At 44.7% G+C, this 22693-nt stretch overlaps 1 protein-coding gene across 5 annotated transcripts in view; it reads right to left on the reverse strand.

The window, feature by feature from the left end:
- The window catches only part of LOC143008790 (focal adhesion kinase 1-like), a 45928-nt gene that overhangs the window by 9537 nt on the left and 13698 nt on the right, over positions 1-22693 (reverse strand). For 2 of the 5 annotated variants that reach the window (XM_076160707.1, XM_076160705.1), the window contains exons 3-24: positions 20352-20638; positions 20084-20250; positions 18035-18122; positions 17714-17793; positions 17487-17549; positions 17309-17363; positions 16857-16997; positions 16588-16665; positions 16083-16190; positions 15440-15557; positions 15212-15242; positions 14501-14571; positions 14052-14069; positions 13323-13379; positions 10133-10230; positions 9928-10012; positions 9351-9451; positions 9124-9239; positions 8648-8748; positions 8375-8464; positions 8044-8248; positions 2995-3106 (exon numbers count right to left, since the gene is read on the reverse strand). In XM_076160707.1, coding sequence (XP_076016822.1) covers positions 2995-3106; positions 8044-8248; positions 8375-8464; positions 8648-8748; positions 9124-9239; positions 9351-9451; positions 9928-10012; positions 10133-10230; positions 13323-13379; positions 14052-14069; positions 14501-14571; positions 15212-15242; positions 15440-15557; positions 16083-16190; positions 16588-16665; positions 16857-16997; positions 17309-17363; positions 17487-17549; positions 17714-17793; positions 18035-18122; positions 20084-20250; positions 20352-20594 — 2226 coding nt within the window. In that variant the 5' untranslated portion in view covers positions 20595-20638. Of the gene's footprint in view, positions 1-2994; positions 3107-4852; positions 5131-8043; positions 8249-8374; positions 8465-8647; positions 8749-9123; positions 9240-9350; positions 9452-9927; positions 10013-10132; positions 10231-13322; positions 13380-13672; positions 13740-14051; positions 14070-14500; positions 14572-15211; positions 15243-15439; positions 15558-16082; positions 16191-16587; positions 16666-16856; positions 16998-17308; positions 17364-17486; positions 17550-17713; positions 17794-18034; positions 18123-20083; positions 20251-20351; positions 20639-22693 lie in introns of those variants that run through there. The other 3 variants (XM_076160706.1, XM_076160708.1, XM_076160709.1) reach the window with 3 other exon arrangements.

Below are 22693 nucleotides of genomic sequence, written 5' to 3' on the forward strand. Positions count from 1 at the left end.
GGAGACCATTACTTCCTCTAGTTTCACATGACATTCACACGCTTTTGATGCTTGGTCGTGTCAAAATGTCCACTGTGGGACAGACAGTATCCATCAGCAGTCACTCAAAGTCATCCTGTGAATTTTGCTCCACCTATTGGGCAACAATTGTACAATTTAGGAATGTAACAATCTCAGGTATTTTGGAAACACAACAGGTATTTCTTGGTTATTAAACTGTGAGAGGCACGATTGGCCTGATTGCTCCTACGAGGAATGTTAGGAATGAGTATTCATCAAGGGCCACAATTCGACTCCCCCAGAGACACGCTGACCACAGTACGGGTCTCTGTACCGACACAAAGTGGCTCCCACAGAGGCGACAGGAAGGCCCGACCTCTGTGAGTCTTTAACTGTAGCGCATCAGCACGGTATCCTGTTGAGATTCTGTAGTTTAACTTTACCCCGAGCGTGAAAATGTTCCAACTACATTCCCCGGGATCAAAGTGACATTAAGAAGCGGATCATGAGGCTCTGTGTCAACTGGGGCTTTTCCTGGCATATCCGCATATAAGTTCCGTGCGTCAGGCGGGCCGGTGTCTAGCCTCGCCGTTAGCCGGGCGGAATTCGGATTGATCACAGGCATCTTCAGGCGGGCTGGAAATAGGGCGGGATTACCCCGGAGCACACCAGGACACGTCCACACAAAGACCAAACACAAATAACTGCCAGTGTTAGCGGTTTGTCATCATGCCGGGCATTTCAACGTCATGAAAGCGTTTGCAGTAAGATCACGTCGGTCGGTTATTATTGTTATTAATGAACGCCTGAGTGAAGGATTAGAGTCAGAGTCAGAGTTTAGTCCTGGATGATGGGTTTTAGAGTTAGACGCACCAAAACAATGTTGCAACATAGTTTTCGGAGCCTATGATGAGTCAGAATTACCTGCCTGGAAATATACTTCAAATAGTGTGTGTCATAAATCTGCATTTTCCTGTAAAATTAGAGAGAGTAGTGTCAGACTGAGTATCAATGTTCTGTTTTAACTTTTGGTTGTCGTGTGCCGGCATGAAGCAAATGCCTTTTGGTGTAAATAAAGCATTTGGCAGGGAAAATAATGGGTTAAATGAACATTAAACATTAAATAAGGCTCCTCCATACTGGTTGTTGCAACTTTTTTTGATACGGACGCACAACCTCAAATCCAAACTTCAGTGCAGCGCAGTTCTACACCACCTGCCTTCAAGGGTCTGGACGGGAGATGGGTGAGTCGTTCAGAGTCGGGGGAGGGAAAGGCCAGCTGGGTTCTGCTGGGTAGATGGGAGTTAGAGGAGGAAAGGGGTGTGTGAGGGGCGAGTACAGGCCCAGAGACCCTGGGGGGCCTCCGACATGATTGCGCGGCGGGGTGCTGAAGCTGGGAGTGGCGGTCGGGGCGGATGGACAGCAGGTTTACGTGATTAGAATCAGATCTGGGCCCGACACAGGCGTTTACATCACCACAGGGCTGAGGGTTCAGGTTAGGATGTGATTGGGAAAGGAAAGAACTGAAAGGCTGGGGGGAGTTTGACTTTGCCTGGGATGAACAAAGATGGCGAGGGAGGGAGTGATGATCGAGAGGAGACGGACGGGGAAGAGGAAGAGTGTGAATGTGTGAAAATGATGGTGTGGGAGCGGGTAGGTGAGGGAAGGAGCAAGGAGATGAAGCATGAGGGTGTCCCAGGCAGAAGGAGAGCTGGGGGGCAAAGCGTTGGTTTTGAAGAGGATGATGGTGATGAGGAGGAAGAGGAGGAGGAGCAGACAGACAATCCAGACTGATGCTTTGCTGCAGGGGGGGATGACGGCTGGGCTGCAAACAGACAGACAGGTGTGGAGCAGAAACACAGGTGGAGAGAGAGACATGAGAAGCAGTGAGGAACAAACGGAAGATGAAACAGGATGAGAGCAGGAGAAGAGAATTCAGAGCGACAGGGATGAAACTGAGACACAGAGAGAAACGTGCTCAACCAACCGTAACCACAGTGACCGCGCCACAGAGACACATTAACCCCTTCCAAACCTTTATTGAACAGGCTGTTACAAACCAGAACCAGGAAACAAGCAGATTGGTCCCTGGATGTTTCCCCTAAAACATGGCTGAAGCCTCACTTGTTTCAAATTACGACATCAAGTAGTTGAGAATATTCTTGGCTCTGATTCTGAACCTGAGAACATGAATTTGCGCTTTCCTGGGAAAAAACGTCCCAGCTCAACCTGAGGCAGCCAGAGAGAGATCATAAACAAGTCCTTCAAAACTGAAAAGGGGCGATGACAATAAACCTACTGCAAATGTCAAACAAGCGACTTACAAAACAATCAGATACTGGAGAATAAACTTCTCAAACGATGATGTCGCTTCAGATGCACACAATTTGACCCAGTAAGAGTAAAAATTTGAACCTAACAAATGATTCAGGTGGATTCTTCATCTTCTCAAAGCAATGACTTTAAATCAGCATTCACCGATACTGGCAAACACACAGCTTTTGCTTGTAACCAGAAGAAGCAGTTAACAGATGCGAACAGCAGGGGGTGGGGGATGGGGGATGGGGCAGTAAGTGAGGGTGAAGCAGCCAGCAGCTGGGGCAACAAGCAGGAGGGAGGGTGTGTGATGGTCGTACTGTAGGTGGGAATGGGGGTGAGGGTATAAATTCTTAGGGAATTCTTAAACTGTTTAAATTGGTTTGCTTAGAAGAGTCAAGCCGTCAATCTCCCCACTTACAGGGGAATGTGACTGATGGAACAGTTGATGCTTGTGCCATGAGACCTGAGGTTCAGGTTGTTGCATTAGAATCACGTCTAATGCAACAAAAGAGTCCAATCCTATTTCACAAGTCGGCAAAGACGTCACAAAGGCACAACAGAGAAACTGGAACAGATACGGCACATCACAGAGACACACGACACACACTGTGCTACAAACACCTGCCGCCTTACACACTCACACACGTACAGGCGACGTAAACGCTCGGCTCTTACTTTAGGTGGGGCTTCATCGGATCCTCCGGAGTCCCAAGAAACCGTAACCTGCCTCCTCATCTCCATCCTGTTCCTCTCCTTCTGCTGGAGCTTCTCCTCCTCTAATATCGTGCTGCAGACGGAAGGGAAGCAAAAAGAAGGAAAACGTGTGAGTTGAAAATCTGTGCCACTGTCAAATCAATGTTAACACTGATGCTGTGGGCTAAAGCTATTCCAGTTAGTAAAGGAGTAAGATTCCGTTGCGCCGGAATTCCTTGGGGGAGGTTCAGCAAAATTCCACAACACTCACCGACAATTTGAGGTGTAATGTAGCCGAGGAGGAACAGAGGGAAATGATGTTTCTGCTGCTAAACCAAACTCGTGCTGCCAAATGAAGGAGTCAAACCGAGCTGCTGCTGTTGTGCTGAAGGATCCACCGACAGAAAACTGAAGGCACTCCACACACACACACTCCCTTTCTACTCTCCTCCTCTCACCAAGGGTACACGCTATTTCTAGTAACACCATTACACCTCCTGTGCTGTCGTCTCATGCTGTGTGTGTGTGTGTGTGTGTGTGTGTGTGTGTGCGTGTGCGTTGGGTCTCGCCACCTGTCCACATCAGTCTGTCGTCAGCTCTCTCCTCTCCATCACGATGCACATTGAATCCAAAGTCACTGACATAATTTTGGTTTCTAAACTGAGCAGTAAAAATAGATCCAGCATTCTAAACACACATCCATCATGTTTCAACACAGCCTGGATTGAGACTTTCATCTTACTGAATACCATTCTCATCAGATATAAAGATATTGTAGTTTAACTCCGTTGGTTTGTTGTTGCTGTATCTTGATTTGAACTTAAAGTACAATTCATCATTTTAAATCGCTTGCTGGTCAAAATGTACGTTTATTTTTTGTTAATTCAGGAGGAAAAAGTTATTAGTATCCAAATGAGTAAACGTCCTCTACAGGTAAGTAATCATCCTCTTTATGAAGCCAGAGAGTTTAAACAGAACAGCTGAGTCCAGTGTTCTTAATTAGGTTCTTAATAATCAATCAAAACCTAGAGTCATGAGTAACCACAGCAGACATCCGCCCGCCTCACTCCACTGATTAAGCATAAGCGACGGCATACGTGAATATGAGCTATGACGCTAACTTAACTGCACCTGGCAACATCAACACAGGGGCTGCCTCCTATACCACCACCTGGAATAACAAGGCCCGTTTGGTTTGTTTACACAAAGCTGGAGTGACTGCACGTCCTCACTGGAGTCTGCTGAGCTCCTCACCTGAGAGCTGAAGACCAAAGACGGAGGAAAACTCTAAAACCTGCGGACAAAGCTTTAGGTGCAACGTGGAGTCTGGTTGTAAATGAAGGGAAACGGGGCTGCATACTAACTGAGAGGTATCCATAGATGAGCCTGACTTCTGACACATTTGTTAGAGGACGGTGATCAAAAAGACACATTTCCTACATGGTATTGTAGAAATCCCTCTGTTTACATGCACAGAATACTTTTGACTGTAAGTCCATAGAGCGATTAATAGAAGAAACTATTTATGGACAGGATTAATAGTGTATCATTGTACTCTGCATTACATGACATGTTGTGTAATCGCAGTAAGAGGGGAGTCCACAAGTTGCAGCATAGTCAAAGTTTTACTGAGTGCGACTGCTGTTGAACAGATGCAGACGATAAAACCCACTGAATTCTTATGGGCTTGTACACGGGATCGGATCCTGAACTCGTACAGGACAATCCATAAAAGAAGAACTACAAACAGGGAAACGGCAATGTACAACCTTCAGGATGGCATGCTCTCAAGTACGCACAACAGACATTGTGAAGTATTCTGAAAGAATCTCGACTTTACCTTCATAGAACACGGAGCCCTGCTAGGAGAAGAACATGGCCACTGAGCTGCTGATGGACCACAGACACCGGCAACCAAGAACAACAATCAGACTTACAGCTCGCACACTTTATCTGACAGGATGTCCTGACTACGCACTGATGCAGCTGAACAAAACCCGGCACACTGCAGGCTACTGAAGTTCTGCACACAGCCACACACACACACACACACACACAGGCTTGGCTGCCCGGCTAAAGAGCTACAGTCCACTAGCTTTGTCCAGTACAGCGTTACAGTAGTGCTGCCTGCCTTTTTCCCCTTCTTTCTCTCCTTCTGTCTTTTTTCTCTCCCTCTCCCCTCTGTAGCCCCTGGCAGTTGCCCACTGTGTAAACACACACAGCTACACACACACACACACACACACACACACACACACACACACACACACACACACACACACACACACACACACACACACACACACACACACACACACACACACACACACACACACACACACACACACACACACACACACACACACAGGCGCCCATGTCGGTCCAGGAAAACTGTAGCAGCAGCTAAGAGTTGCATATTTGGCAGGAAAACCCTATAATTGATATTATGATATAAAAGCTGGCCAGACCAAAAGTAAACTAAATCATAGAACCTTATATGGCAACGCTTTCTGCTATTTATAGCCGGTGACCGCAGTTGATGTGGTCAATATTGACTTGGTCTCCAAGACACTGGATGGGGCACAGTGAGGTTCTGTTCCGCTACATGCCAGAAGATTCTATTAAATTAAACAACATGTTCTTCATTTTTACCTCCTAGGCAACCAAATAATATAAAATAAATGTACTCTTTCCCGTCTGCTCATTTAAACATACGAGCACAATTATCAATGTAACACGCATGAGGGGCCGCTGCAATGTGTGTGTATGTGTGTGTGTGTGTGTGTGTGTGTGTGGGTGTGGGGGGGTAACACGAAGGGCTCGTAACTTATTTGGAGCCACAGACGCATAGTGACAAAATGAGGATCCAGAGAAAGAGGAAAAAAATGGGGTTAAAAGAGAAAGTGTGAGGAATGATGAAAGACTGAAGGGGGGAGAGGAGAGAAAGACAGCAGAGGAAAGCTAATAAGAAAACTGGAGAGGGAGTCCGGGTGGAATTCAAGGTGCGAGTCATGCTGGTTTTAAACAAACTCATAAAACCACAGGAGTTAAATATGCACTCCTATTTTCCTGCCTCGTGTGTGTGGGTGTGTGTGTTTGTGTGATAAAGTGTGTGAGAGAGGGGGAGAAAGAGAGAGGGAGGGAGAGAGAGAGAAAGAGAGAGAGAAAGACAGAGAGAGGGAGAGCTTAACATCTTATGCTGCAGATATTTGCTTCACTGTGCTTGTGTTGAAATTTCAACAAAGTTTGTATGGAGAAAACTGTTCAAGCCACAGCATTAATGAGCAATAATGCACATTTACAAACGAATAATGAAAAAGATATAAATATATTCAATTCAATTTTGCACTTTTATCCTCCAAGATACAAACCGCAGCTCTGAGTGCTTGTGTGTGTGTGTGTAGCACTCACACACAGATGATGACTAAGTCTGAGTTAAGCATTAATTAAATGTGCCTTGAAGCATTGTAAACGTAAACAAAAGAGGAATAATACAGGATTACAGCTAAACTCATTAAGGAGGCAGCGCTGTACTGTTGGAGTTTGTGTCATTTGTGCATTCAGAAGCAACCGTCTCCACTTCAGAGTCCATTTTTCAAGCCCATTGTTGAAGCAGCATATCTGAAAAAGTGCAAGTTCCTTCATGTCCGACCGGTTTGCGAAACTGCTGACTCATGACGTCTGGGAAAAGCTCTGCCTGTTTGTTTTGTGCGCTCAAAAAAAAAAGAAAAGATTGAAAAATACCAAAATATGCTGGGATAAACACTTTTAATGAAACTGCTTAAAGACCACGAAACATTCAAGGTGCTGAATGGAAAAGCAGAAACTGTTGCTCGTAGCGTCAACGAGAAATTCCAAAGACGCAGACTTCACCAGCTTGGATTTCAGCAGGATTCCTATCCCTCTTACACAAACAAGGCAAACCCTAAGAGCTTAGAACGCCGTCTAATGCTTTGATATGCAGGCGCTATTAATTCTCTTAAATCTGGGAGCGTATCAGACATTGTATCATGTTTACACAGGCGCTGTCTGCCTTTTCTTTTCCAGTCACACCGTCTCTTCTTCTCTCCCCGTCTCGTTAGCACAGCCCTCGGTATCGTGGGTAAAAAAAACGATTAGCTCTCTCAACCACAGGATAAGATAGAGTTCCTATGACTCATTCACAGGATGGACTCTTCTCTGTAAACCCCCCAGTGTTGCATGACGCTGGGCCTTACTCATTAAGTCTTCAAATTGCAAATAGGTTCGTCTAGTTCCACCTTATCTGATCACGGCGTGCCCGGGCGGTTGTCTCCTGATAGGGACGCTGTCTCTCTCTCTCTCTCTCTGTCTCTGTCTCTTCTCGTTGTAGAGCCGTCACTAGACAAAGCATCATCACATCCTTCACGAGGTGTGGCCCAGATATCTCATTTACTCAATCAAGGCCATCGTCAGGTCAGGCTTCTGTTACCATGACAACGGGGATGTCCTCAGCCCAAACACGAGGTTACATGAGGTTACTGATGATTAAGCTGACTAAACACATTTCTTTATAAATGTGTTTTGGGATACTTATGATACTTACACCAAACTAAGAAAGGATCTTATTAATGAGTTAGTCTTATTCATCATATCACGTGTATGAGTCTAGTGCAACAACATAATATCCTCACAGCTGAAGCACTGAAATAATGAAATCATAAATCAAAACAGAGACAACACACCGTCTGGCCAAAAACATGGAGGTAATTATCAACTCCATCGTCTCGCCGTCATGTCTACTTCCCTAACCACATCCTCTCTTCTTCTCCACTTTATCTGCATTTGGTCTTTGAGTTATATTCAACCAGCAGCCTCAGATAAAGGTCACAGTCTGCTGCTTCATTCTCCGACATCACTAAGGTGAACAGAGACAGACAGCGACACACAGCGACACCTGCAGGGCGCTATGACACCCTTCCTGCTGCTCCTTCTGTCAATCTACAGCATTTATAGAAACCATCAGATACAAAATAATCCCTACAGGTGCACACACTTCACACTATTACGTACCTGAGTTGTGTTTTGAGTTCGTTGAAGCGCGGCCTCTTGCTGGGATCGTAGGACCAGCACTTTGTCATTAAGCTGTAGAGAGTGGGTGGGCACTGAGGGGGCATCGCTAGTCGCTCGCCGTTCTCTATCCTTCCTATCACGTCGTTGTTCTTCACACCCTGGAAAGGCTTGATGCCGAACATGAGAATCTCCCACATGCAGACGCCTGGCGGGAGGAAGGACAGACGACGTTAAAGCAGGAGCTCGAGGAGAAACAATGGCACTGAAACAAACAAACATTACCGTGACACAAAACGGAGACGGGAAAGAAAAGACGCAAATGTACACTTACCAAACATCCAGACGTCACTAGCTGAGGTAAATCGTCTGAAGTTGATGGATTCCGGTGCCATCCATTTAATGGGGAGTTTACCCTTTGATGCTGGAAGGCAGAGAGGGAGAACATGTAGGAATGGTTCACCATATATGAGCAACAATGCAGCTGCCTCCATGTTTTGTGACAAACCACAGAGATGTTGGAGTTTATCTTTACGCATTAACCGTGTGTGTGTGTGTGTGTGTGTGTGTTTGTGTGTGTGTGTGTGTGTGTGTGTGTTGTGGGTACCTTTGTAGTACGAGCTATCTTCCATGTATCGCGACAGACCAAAGTCTCCCAGCTTCACACAGTCGACTGTAGACACCAACACGTTCCTCGCAGCTATGTCCCTGCAGAGGACACAACCAGGACAAGAGAGGACACGTACACTGTTTTAATGACTGGACATTTGTCAATCTGAAATATTTTTACTAGCTGAAAACAGCATTGAGTACCATGTGCTGTGTATGTGTGCACACGTATATTTGGAAATTGTGATGTATTTTGGAATTTGACCATTTGACTTTTTCATTTCACAACTTCCTCCACTAGGTGGCAACAGAGAGCTGTGACAGCATTCTGTAAGGTTGAAAGTTAGACCTGAGTACCTATGATTCCAAAACTAATATGAGATTTAACTTCAGCTGCAAATAATGTAGTAATCATTGGAGTATGGAATACAAATATTTAGTGATACTCCAACATTAGGCTGCCTGGATGCATACCTGTGTACGAATCGCTTGCTCTCCAGATAGGCCAGTGCTGTGCTGAGCTGGTAGGAGTACAGGATGAGCGAGGCCAAGTCTAAACTGTACTTCCTCACCTGCAGGAACGACCGGAGCTACAAGGCAACACAAAGGGAACCGGTGAGGCGAGAAATATAACAGAACATAAACATAATAACCAACATATCTGTACGGTCAAGCTGGTGTGTGTGTGTGTATGTATTTACCTCTCCGAGCGTGCAGAGCTCCATGATGATCCAGACTGGATTGTCTGTGATGACTCCCATCAGCTTCACAATGTGGGGGTGGTCAAACTGACGCATGGTCACTACAGGGACACACAGAGTGTTACTGGGGTTCAGGAGACCTCCTCTCCTCCTCCTCCTCTTGAATGATGAAATGCCAGCACTTAACACATGATAATGTTAAAGTCTCCCTTGTGAGAAGTTATTAACCAGCTACTATCACATCACCAGTTGCTTAGCAACAGCTATGGAGTGGGAAGTATGACCAACGCTGCTAACAACAGGAACTATTAATATCTGACTACAGTTCATCTTTATGGACATCATGTAAAGGAACATTATGTAGTATCTTTAAATGTTATTACTATGGAATCAAACCACTTTAGCTGAAATCAATTTACTGGAACTGAGTTTATGGTGTCGTCTTCATTCACTGGGTCTATAAGCATCCACTCTTTTTGTCTGGTGTGTATACAATAGCAAGTTCACAGTGATGTTACACACTGACTGAAACACACACAGAAAGACACACAGACCCATACACACACAAATAACCTACATGCTTCCTGGAGGAACTTCTCTCTGACACTGTCGGACGTGGAGTTCTTACAGGTCTTCACAGCCACAGAAAGAGCTGGGTTCTCCTGCCGCACACACAAAACCAGCAAGTTGTGACTCAGTAAACGTCTTCAAATAAAGTTACACTGTGTGTGTGTGTGTGTGTGTGTGTGTGTGTGTGTGTGTGAGAAAGAGAGACTGCATACCGGGCTGATGTAGACTCCTTGGTGGACGTCGCCGAATTGCCCCTCGCCTATGCAACGTCCCAACTCGATCCGATCCCTCTGGATCTCATAGTCCCGTGCTACACACACAGATAAGCACAAACGCACACACATGATGAATGAGACTAGATCGTACAAGCACCTACTAACACACACACACACACACGCGCACACACACATTTACCAAGCTTGTCAGAGAGTGGCAGTGTAATCTATGCATGGGACACCCACACACAAATTGAAACGAAGAAAGAAAAAAATGGACATTAATTCAATGTGTAACGTGCAACGAGCTGAGATTAATACATGTAAAACTAATCTACCATCCAACTCTGAGAGGCTTGGGTTTCTATTAATCAGCACAGCTCAATATATCAACAACATGCAACAAAGGAAGCAAATCACTGGCAGGACACACACCCACACACACACACACACACACACCTAAATGAAAAATGGATAAAGTCAGGTTCAATGTATGAATATGAGGACATGATGTAAGAAAGTGTTCCGTCTTCCTTCCTGTCGGCTTTGCCATTGATTTTTAGAACCAAAATATTCATCTGTAGCGACCTTAAACATTCAAAGAGTGTGTGCGACTGTTTTAATTCAATAGGAATCAAAATGTCTGCCAAACGGTGGCTGCTGAGACACCCGGATGACCTGACTTTGTCCGTGTAATCAGTGTGTGCGCAGAGCTACAGAAACCAACATGTATGAAAGATCTCTGGTTGCTCTTATGTATCCCTGCTGTAAAATATCTAGTACAAGTTCAACATTTTGAAAAGATAATAAACAAAGGCAACAAAAAAGCCTTAGTGAGTATAAAGCAGTTTCCATCCGTGTGTTTACTGCCCGTGTGTTTCCCTTTTACACATCCACTGTTTCACCATAACACTTCCTTCTTTAAAGTCCCCATGGCGTGGGGAGGCCCTGTTCTTAGTGGTTTGGGCTTGAAAGCGTAAAAGTAAATATAAAGATCTGCAGTATTTAAAGTCTTCCCTCTACCTCCTCCTGCAGCCACAAATAGGAGCTCTGAGTCAGTCTGGCTGCTTCAATCAAACTGCCACGTTGTTCCTCCGAGCAGCCAACAGGTCTTTACAGCTGCAGGGTTGTAAGCTTCTAGTTAGCCTTCGGAAGGACAATTGGTGCTAAATTTTCCAATCGGGCTGAACAGAGGTTGTTTCCACTTCTTGTTTATTGTCATGGCGCAACAACCTCCAGGTCTGACTGCTGAGGCTCGGTTCTGAAGTGAATTCTGGCCCAAAAGTGACGGCGACATCAAACACCAACAGATAGGGGGGGAAGGGCGGGGGGGGGGGTCAAATCAATAACGGCAAGCAAGAACTTAAAATAAGGATCATAGCATCAACCAAATCAAAGTTCCATCACAAAACAAAGTCTAAGTTTGTTTTTTTTACCTTGATCTAGTCCATAGTATTCTGAGGGAAATGCATTAGGTCATAGGAGAGAGAAACAACTAGCTGTGAGTACAGAGATCAACATACAGGATGTTTACAGTATGTGAGTGTACAAGCTCAGAGAAAACTCAACGTCTGAACAAGAGATGTGACAGGTTTCAACAAAACAAACAAGCAAAAAGCAATGATTAATTTTCCTTTTGATACTTTTACAACACGTCTCAGGTGGTTATTACAGTTGTGTTGGGCTGTACTGCCTCCGAATGTTTTCCAAATGCGTTATATCAAGCCTGGTGAGCGGGCACTCCTCAGCACTGCAGAGGCCTCTTCATATTTACTCGTTTTCATTTTTGAAGCAATAATCCCAAAGGCCATATGGTAAGAAAGAGCCTTTGGGCAACAGAACCCTCGCACGCAGAAATACTAGATACTGGACACTGATCCAAATGGAACGGGATGTAGAACCATTTGAGAAATATTCAGTCACGTAAACTTAATGGACGGAAAATGTGGTAACAAATAAGCGTGAGGAAGCGATTCCAGCCAAAATCTTGTGACAGCTGAGACCAATATAGCCCGCCGGCCTAATAATACACAGACAATATGTGGTTTGAGTGGCTTCCTCTTTCGAAATGAGATTAGTACGTGCCACCGGCAGCGGAAAACGTGGATTCATTCAAGACCCGGACAAGATTCTGCCAGGCAGTCGCTCATTTATCTGCCAAATCCAAAATGAGTTCGACTCAAAACGGAAATCCTGGATTGATGTTGATTCCATGTTTCATTATTGTATCAATCAGTACGGTGACATGTGGTGAAACACTGAATGTGACGCGTTTGTTCTAAGAGGTTAACTCTGGATCTGGTTTGCTGGGTTCTCTCCGTCTCTATCGATTATAACATGATAGGCTGTCAATGATAACTACCGACAGCAGTAACGTGAGCTACATACATGTAAAAACGAAGGCCGACATGCCTTTAATGAGGTTTAAACGTGTAGAAAAATGTTCGTTTCATGTCGGTAACAAAACAGCATTTATCCCACCACATACATTATGTTTAAAGCATTCCTTGAGACCCGCAACTGCTTGTCCACACACAGAAATAGCTCCAAAATGTCACTAGTAACGTTTTAAAATGAGAAGAAACCCCTCTGACAGAGACACAGAAACCACCAAGAGGTCCTGTACTGTGATGTTGCCTCAGGTGTGTGTGTCGATATGATTTATATCCGTATCAAACCCAGCAGACTATCAGGCTCTATCAGCTGTGATCACATCGTGAGTCATAATCCCAGCTGGGGCGGGAGCTGAAGTGGACAAGGACAAATGGAGGCGTGATCACCTGACAGGAGCGAGTTTCGAAGAGGAGCTTCTTGTTAACTGGTTGAGGATCACGCTGCGGCCATTGTTGCCGTTCTCTGGCTACTGGGGTCTGTGGGATCGACTACATCTGGGATTGGGTCTAATTATCCCTGGGTCAGGTTTGTGAAGACCTCCCATGCCTTCATCTATCATTAACATTTGGTACAGAACTGGGTTGCTTCGACCCTTCAGCCTCTTGAAATACAATCCACCCCACCCCCATCCCCACCTGTGCACACACAAATGCACACACAGTTTGCTGCATGATCAAAAAACAGAAGCATCAGAACAGATCCCCTATGCGCACAAATATCTGCATTTATCAGCCGTCTCTCAGTGTCTCTGACTTGTTTTAGTGTATGTGTGGGTTTGTGTGCGTCTACTTACTTGAAGGCATAGTGTAGGTGTCCTCTTCATCTATGATCTCCGCATAGTCATCGGTCTCTGTTGAGTCAGAGGGAGGGTGCGAATGAGCGAGTGAGCAAATGTAACCGTGTAACAACGTAACCAAAGCTGCTGAGAGATGAGAAGCGAAGCGATTCAAGACGAGCTCGTTTCTAAAACTCCAGTTTTCAGAAAACGCTGCAATTACACCGCGTGGATATTCTAAACACCCTCCATAGAATTTGCGCAACTCATAGCACTGCATGCAACTCAGGAAGCTCTGCAGAAAACCTCTCAACAGAAAAGTGATCAAAGAGTAGAAAATGCTAGGAGTAACAGAAACACAATGGTACCTTTCCAAAAGACTGTCACCATAGCCAGCTCCAAGCACATGCACAAGAGGGAAGATAAGCGTGTACTATAGAACAGCGACACGTAGAGAATGATGGACTGAAGACATGGGGAAGTAGAGAGGGTGAGACACACACACACACACACACACACAAACCAAAACAGAGGAGAGGAAAGGGGAGGGACGGAAAGGTTTGTTCTTTCCAGAGAGACACACTGAAGGAAAACAGGTTGAGTCATGGATAAGAACGATAAGAACTTAAACAGATAGAGAGAGAGAGAGAGAAAGAGAGAAAGAGAGGGGGGGGGGAACCACATAAGACACCAAGCGGGAGCACTGTGGTGTAATTAATGCAGGACAGTAAAGAGAAAGTTGTTTACCGTCGCCACTAGTATGACCTACATGCACCACGAGACACAGAGGAGAGGGAGGGAAGAGAGACAGAGAGGCATTAGTTTCACTGTTAATTACCTATGAGCTCAAAGATGCTACCCATCGTTGCGTTTAAGGTCAAGTTCGCTTCGTTCCGTGTCGGAGGGAGTTAGCGAGGGGGTCAGTAACGAGTCACGGCAAGAGACAGCGTTGACAGTGACTAAAGCTCTTCATGGGGACATCTGGCTAGACAAGGACTCTTCAACTGGGCACAGATGAGGCTTTATTGAGGAAGCGGCGACGAGCTCGGGTATGTGCGCATGTATGAAACCTTTATCTCAACTGGCAGCACGCGAGACACACAGTCGCTCGTGACATTTAGAGCAACGGAGAGAGAGAGAGAGATGAGCGAGGCGAGGAGAGGAGAGGAGAGAGAGGTAGCGGCTGGGGTTCATACCTGAGACGCAAACGGCCCTGGTCCTGACGCCGTCCATCCGCTTCTCCATCCGCTTCTCATGGTTTGAGACTCTGTGCGAGAAAGGAGAAAGTTACTGTTGGTGTTTCTCTGCAGGCATGCCAACTAGAGACAGAAAAGCTCCTCCTGCATCCTGGCCTTGGTTTGCCCCCATCAGCTCCCAACGGTTTAACTCCTACTATATTTTATATACTATTAATCGGACTTAACTACAAGTAAGGTCTGTGAAAGTAATTTAGCCTTTAATATTTGCCTTGAAGACAAAAAAATCACTTGTTTGTGTCAAAATTCTGAAGAGTTATGAGTCGGTTGTCAACAAAAGTTAAAAGTTGTATGTACTTCTTTTTAGATTAGCATATAAATTTCCTCCAAAAGGCATTCAAAGTCGCAGAACAAATTTTGTGACGGTAAATAAACAATAAAATCGCCAAACACGAGCGGCATGGGACCCTTAAAGGAAGACTCCTCTCATTTTACCCATGAACTCTCAATTTATTGGTCATTTGGTGCAATATTCAGAACATGAAAACCATCGTGTAAAGGCTTCTCTGACTGCAGGGGGCAGTAAAATCAGGGAAACTGACTCATACAACATCAACACGGTTATTTCTCGCTGGGGCTGAGTACTGCTCAGTTTGAAAATTGAAGCTCAGATCTGAGCCTAGATGGCGAAAACAGAACCAGATGACTTACTTGGGGATGGAAGGCAGAGCTCTGTCTCCCTCTGGAATGAATAACCAGCACATGAATTAGACACAGAGCAGACTGGCATCATACCAGAGCAACAATACGACTGGACCCGTTTTACAGCCTTGAACCAGGAACATTCAGAAGTACAGCGACAGCGATCGACATGCAATCTTGACGTATTAGTAAAATGTTAAGGAACTCAATGTTGTTGTTGTTGTTGTTGTGTCCTACCTTTGTGGACTCTGACGATGAAAGAGTGAGATGTCGAGGAGACGAGACGACAGTAGCCGTCAATCAAGTCAGCCATGTTTTCTGCTGTAGTCAGCGATGCAGTGGTGACAGTGAGAGGCTACACACGCACGCACACACGCACACACGCGCACACGCGCGCACACACACACACACACACGCACACACGCACACACGCACACACGCACAGAGGGAAAGTATAAGAGTGGGACAGAGAGTTGTCTCATTGTGGACTTGGGATACAATGAGTGCTTTATCGCAAGCAACGGCTGTAGCCTATGCACATTTACACCAATTCATTCGCCACAAGCGGCCTGCAACCCCCTGCGCTGATACACACATGCTCCTCGTATGTCCTGCTAGGAGTGCACGCCCACTTTCAGGCACACACACTCACAAAACACCCCCCCATGTGCCGTTTCTCTCTTTTCCCGCATCCCTCCATTACATTTGTGGTGCAGTTTGTGTGGTACAATAACTACAAATACAATATTCATCTTAAATTGGATTAAGAAATGTGAAGCCAGCTGGTCCTCTCTGTTTTTTTGCAGCTTGAAATTCACGAGAAGAAAATCTATGGTGTAGGCTTTTGTGTGCCTGTGTGTGTGTGTGTTTGTGTGTGTACCTCTGGAGCCCCTGCTACATTGAGCTGCAGCATGCCTTTTCTTTCCTTCTCCTCCATTGCAGAGTACTGAATGGACTGAACCTGGTTGAAGTTAGCTAAGTGAGTAGGCTGGAGACGCAAGAGATGGAAACAAAAACAATCAAAATGCATCAATATATCTTAGCACTCATTAGTATCTCATTAAAATCATTGGCATGCAAAGATTAAAATATAAAAAGTAATGTAAGACAAAACATGTTCCCTGCAAGTCAAGCCAGTAGATTGCAGATTTTGCATACGCAGTACGTTTTTGAAGTCTTCCTGAGTTGAAAGTATATTTGAGTTCCCCTTTATCCGAAATAGATAACCTAATGCATGATTAAAAATAAGTGGATTTTTTAGGGGTTGCGCATTTGCAGAGAAATAAGAAGCAGAGTGCTGGATGTTACTGGAAGACTTCGACTTTGTGTGTGAGTGTGTCTGTGTGTGTTTGTGTGTGCGTGTGTGTGTGTGCGTGTGTACTCACTGTTGAGCCCTTATCAGTGAGGTAGCTGATTCCCTCCTCTGGTCCGATTGCCAACTCTACTGATATTACCCAACTAGACTGGAGAGGGGAAAGAGGAGAGCATATTTAATCAACAGCGGACTGTACAAATGGATCCATACAAAGAAATGTCTTGCATCTGTTGACATCCTGTAGATGGCACTGATGTCATTACTTTGATATGCTGATTATATTAAGACTGTGGAAAAAGGATTTCATTTAAACTAAAAATTTCTGTCACGTCGCCTTACCCCCAAAGCACATTTGTAGCACTCCTTGTCGAAGCGGTGGATGGGGGAGAGTATCTCAAAGAACTTGTGGATGCTCTGCTCGTCGTTGAGGTTGGCAAACTGCTTAAAGGTCTGCTGGATCTGCTTACGAAGCGTCTTCGCCTGTAGAGAGACGAGAGGCACAAAACGGCAAACACTTCAGCAAGTCAGCCTGTTATCTTTCTGAGAGGCGGTTGGTTCGCGGCCAGGAAACTCACAACAACAGACACCTGACAAGACAATCTGAAAGTGACAACAGGAACATCAACCCCAGGCAAAACACCCTTTCGCCAGTCAGTCATTGAGTTACTCAGCTGGTCTCCCTGCCAGTGGAGCCGTCAGTCAAAGACATGCGAGTGATCACTCAAGACAGCTGAGGGGGAAATAGTGGGATTCCCACAGGGGGTCTACATCCAACACGGCTCATTTCTCACCTTCAGAGAGTCCAGCAGGCTCTTAGGGAAGAACCGTCTCAAACCGACATCTTTCCTAAAAACAATACAAACATTTATCTACAGGGAGCTGCTAGATACATTATTCAAATTTGTTGGTTCATGTTCACAGCGTGGACTGAATAAAACAATTATCAAATGCAAATCAAATGAATCTTACTCTAGTAGTTCATAGTTGGATTTCTTGTCTAAGGCGTTGCCCGGCATTTCTCTGAAGAACCTCCTACACACAGACAGAAGGAGAGACATTATGTAGAGAATGTAGATACATTTACTGCTCTTAACTAGAATATTTAGTCAAATATGATGGAAAACTGCTAAATATAAGCAAATGGCAACAGAGAGACTTAAGATGGCCTTTCTATCTTTATCCTCACGTTTCCTCACCTAATCTCCAAACAGCCGAGTTTTAAGGCAACATCTTGATCCACATGATCAGCTATATGTTGCATGTAGTCACTCTTTACCTGGAGAAACACAGAAGGAGCACAACATTTGTAACAACACCGCTCTAAATATGACACTAGACAGGCATTTGGGATGCATCAGTATATTTAACTCCGCCTCAGTAGATGCAAGAAGAGTTTATTCACAGGTTTAACCTCATACACTAAGTAAAGCAAATACATTGTGTTTTTACTTTATTTGAATGTTTAGATAATCAACTGCTTTAGTGTGTGTTCCGATTCTATGATCCTGCTGCTTCACCTGGTGATAGAGGTAGTTGAGCGAAGGTTTGTCCTCAGAGAAGTGACTGAGGTAACCTTTAGGGAGGTACCGCATCCGCAACTCGTACCTGGAAAAAGAAAAAGCAGACAGTTGTTCAAGAACCACAAAGAAATAAAAACACAAATTTGAGACTTCAAATTCAGTTATGTGTTTTTCAGACATCTCCTGCCTTCAGACTGATTCTGTGTCTCTGCTTAATTGGCTGCACCTTTTGTTTATAAACTATCGGCAGCTTCAAAGGATTTTAGCTTTAGCCGTCACTCAAATGGCTTGCAACTTCTTCATTCATTCTTGTACAGAAACCATTCAGACATTCTTCAACACTTCATTCTTTCAGGGTCTTTTCAAAATTCTCAGCGTGGTCATCGTATGGTGTTCACAATTTAATGGCTACTAATACAGCATCGTTTTAAAATATGTTTCAACATATTGTTTACAAGCAAAGTCGTATTTTAGCTGGCAGCGAAGTATGAGGTAATTACCCAGTAATTCCATAAAGCATAATGGCACTTTTATAGCTCCGTGTGCCAGTTTGTGAAGCCACAGACGGATCATCGCTGCTTATTGTGACATATTCTATTATAACTGACATATTGCGATGACTAGGCAGGAGAGACAGGGCTTCCTCGCTACAATGATGCTATAGCCTATAGTTAGATAATAACAAAAGGAATCCATGGCCGTGGACAATAAATGAATAAAACATTCTTGTTCTATAATGAATGAACCAAAAGGGGCGCGCGAGATAAAATGAAGACAGTTAATGGCGGGAGAAAGCTGGAGAAAAGGATGGAGATGGAAAGGATCCAAAGTGAAAGAGAGCATGTATGAGTGCATGCAACAGAATGAGAGACTGCATGCCGAGAGAGTGGCGAGATAGAGTCACTCCATCTCCCGGGGCGACTTTTGCTGTTCTAACAATAGCTCGGCGGCAGCAGAAGCTCCTGCGGGCTGCAGCCTGGCCTCCCTCTGAGCTGAGCTGCAACAAGCCGAGCTCATCAGCTTTCTTGCCTCTGCTGCACGTTAGCGGGGTGTGAGCCATAAACATATCATTCATTCTGAGGGAATTCTTAATGACTCGGCTAGGAACATGTGACATTAACAATGGGCTGATTAAAGTAAAAGAGAGGAGGCCAGAATGGTTTGAAGTCAAAATCCTACACAGAAAACGAGCTCAATTTCCCAGTGCTATGTTTGGATCAGCTCTAATTTGTAATATTGCAGCACAAGTCAAGCACAGAGTCTCTACCTTGGCAAAATAAACTCTAACTGTAAGCTATGAATCCTTTGCTCAGTTCCGCCATTAAATTCTCTGGACTCACAGAGGGGAGATATTGATTTGGAGTTTACAGAAATAGAAAATACATTAAAAAGGGGGTCGTAAAATTCCACATAAATGAAATATAGATTGTGCTAAGGGGGAAGCAACTCATTATTATGTAGCCTCATGTCAGACTGATTTTAGTGATTCACATCATGTTGTTGAAAGCATTGGCAACTGGTTTATGGAAAGTACAACACTGTTGTTATGGTGATAGGGTTATGTAGCTAAAGCCCGATAAAAGTATAAACTAGGCTTCATAAAATACTGTTAGTTGGCAGGTTTGTTGCTTAAACAGGTACAATCTAACGGGGCAACAGTGACATATGGTAGAGCCTGCAAACTCATCTGGAGTAGTGACATGAAAAGTTCAATACTGTCTCACTTCAGTATCATTAAAATATCATATGAAATTCTGTGTTCTGTATATAAGTGAATTTCACTGATGTGAACACTATCAATATAGAACATTTGCCTCCTCTTTGGCCTGTCTGCAGTTTCCCCTTTATCTCTGCTTTGACTAAAAGGTGACATACCTGAGCTCTGCTTCCCTTCTCTGCACTTTATAACATCCTGATGCAGTTACGCACACAGGCATAACAATAGGTACACGTACAAACACACTCTGCTTTAGTTCACCTCAGAGAAACACAAGGCGGAAATCTGAAGTGGGAGTAGACCCGAGTGTGTATTCATTAAAACATTACCTCCACTCCTCTTGGGGGTGCTGCTTCTCATATTTCTCCCTGATGTGAGACACGCCCAGATCGGGGTGTAACCAATGGAGTGCCTCGGAGTGCAGGTGGGTCAGACGGAGGCCCAGGGAGGACACACAGCGCAATTTGTGGATTTCTGCTATCTTTTGGATAACACCCTGATGACAGAAGGAGAAAGAAGAAACAGGAAACTGATGAGCCTCCACATTATGTGTGTTTATATGCGTCTTCTCACAGTGTACTGAACTTTTCCCCGTACCCTGACATCCGTAGCCTCGCCATGCCTGATATTGCTGGCCCAGGTGCACGGTTCACTGTTGGTCTCAAAGTAATGGAAGATCTTCAGAATCCGGTCCATGGAGCCCGGTGGCCGCTCCAGTCCTCCAGCCGAGCTGCTGGTACCAACACCGGTACCGCTGGGCAACCCGGACCGGGATTTAACCCCACAACCACCCGCTGCAGAGTGATTGTGGTTGGGTTCTAAGTAGGAAGACGATGCCATGCCTGACTCAGACGCTGCTGCTGGGGCTAACTGGCCGTCATATTCTGCAGGGAGGGGGGTAGAGAGGGGAGTAGAGAGAGGGGAGAGGGTTAAAACTTACTGCAGCTGTCCTGTCGCCATTTTGTCTCGTCTCCTGACTCGACATGCTGTATATGTTTATTTAAGTGTATTCACCAGGGTTTTTTTGCAGTATAGAGCATAAACGTCTATTTAAACATCCTGTGTGTGTGTATACACTTGCACATACAGTAAATTAAACTTGTGTGTAAGCATGTGTTGGGAGGGGGTTATATATTTCCGTAAGGCAAACGGGAATCCACCAAGTCAGCCGGTTTATCATGACGCCGGTCAATATCAACCCGCAAAACACTGACACAAGGGCTTTTAAGAAGGATCCAAAGGACTCATTAGTCATCAGGGTTTCTTTCAAAAGAAAGGGAAACTGGTTAAAGAGTGAGTCAGACCAAGAACAGGACAGGTTCACATGAGACGCCACAGCACAACATTACAGCCTGAGTGAATATGGCATTGAGATAACTAGAGTCACTCAAACGGTCTGTGTTTAGTGGATGCATGCGTTTTCATATCTATTATTCTGTCTACTTCCAAAACTCTACTTGGAATTGCACTTGAAAGTGAAGATTGTTTGAAAGGCGAGGAGGAATGATGCATTCGTGAGCAATCATTACCAACCCTTCACTGACACATACACAAACCGCCCCCAGCTCTTTGTGTTGGCCACACCTAAATACAGCCTCATCCAAAAGTCTACAGTTCTACTCAGTCCGCTGGGCAATAGATCTGGATGAGCAGTCAGTTCAGTACCCGGCCAGTGGACCAGTCAGCTTGCCAGCCTCAGTGAACGAGACATTTAATCCTCCCTGCAGTGGAGAGTGGAAAGGCTGAAAAGGAACATGACTCACCCGAGCCTCTCTGGAGGACACACCTACCATGTGAGCCTGGATGCATGGTTATGGGGCCAACAATCTCCAATCTGCTCACTCTTAAAATCTAGACTTAAACCTAGATGTACTGCTTTGTACTGAACCAAATCAGTTGTGTAGTCGTCTAAATACAGGATGAATTCTTCTGATGAACTGGCAGAATTCTAACACGCCTCATTTAGAAAAGAGAGAGCCTCATTTCAACAGTTAAATTATAACTTAGCAGTGACAAAGTGTGTCATGACTCACATTTACTGTAAGACGGCAGCAGATATTCTCAGACATTCTCGTCTCCGACCCTTCACCTCCATTCCTTCTTTGTCTATGTTCATCTTTACAATTCTTACCTGACATCCCTGCATTTGAAACACACACTGCTTGCTGCGTCGTGTTGACATTCCCTGGATATCCCAGCAAGCCTTGTTACGTCATCGTCACTACAACCACAGGGCTAACCTAATAGTAATGCTGCTTATCAAGTGGCAACTCTCAAGAACAACAGAAATAATCTCACTGCTCATTAGTAGAATCTGGAAAAAATATTTAGTGAATCCACAGAATATAGAAGATATTATGCCAAATGCATTCTCAAGTGATCTTCACAGCCTTCATCCTTTTCAGCACTGTAGGTCAGGCGTGTGGATCGTCTGTAAAAACACAGAGCTGCTGTACCGTCAGACTCACTGGGGAGAATTTGTTTTGGAACATGGCTGAGTCATTTCTCTCTACGTCACATATGGAGAGAAATGCGAAAGGTCAATGAGGGAGAAGTTGACTTAGCAGTTTTGACCAACAGTTGTCTCTATAAAGTCAGACCAAGTGAAACGCACACTAATGTGTGTGTGCAGAGGATGTTGCGTATCTGATAACCTGACTCAGCAGTCTCTTGCAAGAATTTACTGTAACAACAACTGTGTGTGTGTGTGTGTCCATGCAAATATATGCATGTGTGCTTATTTGTTTAGATCTTGTGTGTATGGAGAGAGTCCACTTGTTTTCCTGAATTGTACATTTATTTATGATTGTGAATCTGCGAGTATAAAATGCTTGACGTTTTCTTTCTTGCTCACCTTTGCCAACAACATAAAATATATACCTACAAAGACAACCTACCAGTCAAATATCTGATTTGGTTCTATTAGAAATGTAAATACA

Source organism: Genypterus blacodes, unplaced genomic scaffold (assembly GCF_046128005.1).
Source record: "Genypterus blacodes isolate CSIRO-AG114 ecotype Tasmania unplaced genomic scaffold, CSIRO-AGI_Gbla_v1 ptg000107l_1, whole genome shotgun sequence".
NCBI classification, from domain to species: domain Eukaryota; kingdom Metazoa; phylum Chordata; class Actinopteri; order Ophidiiformes; family Ophidiidae; genus Genypterus; species Genypterus blacodes.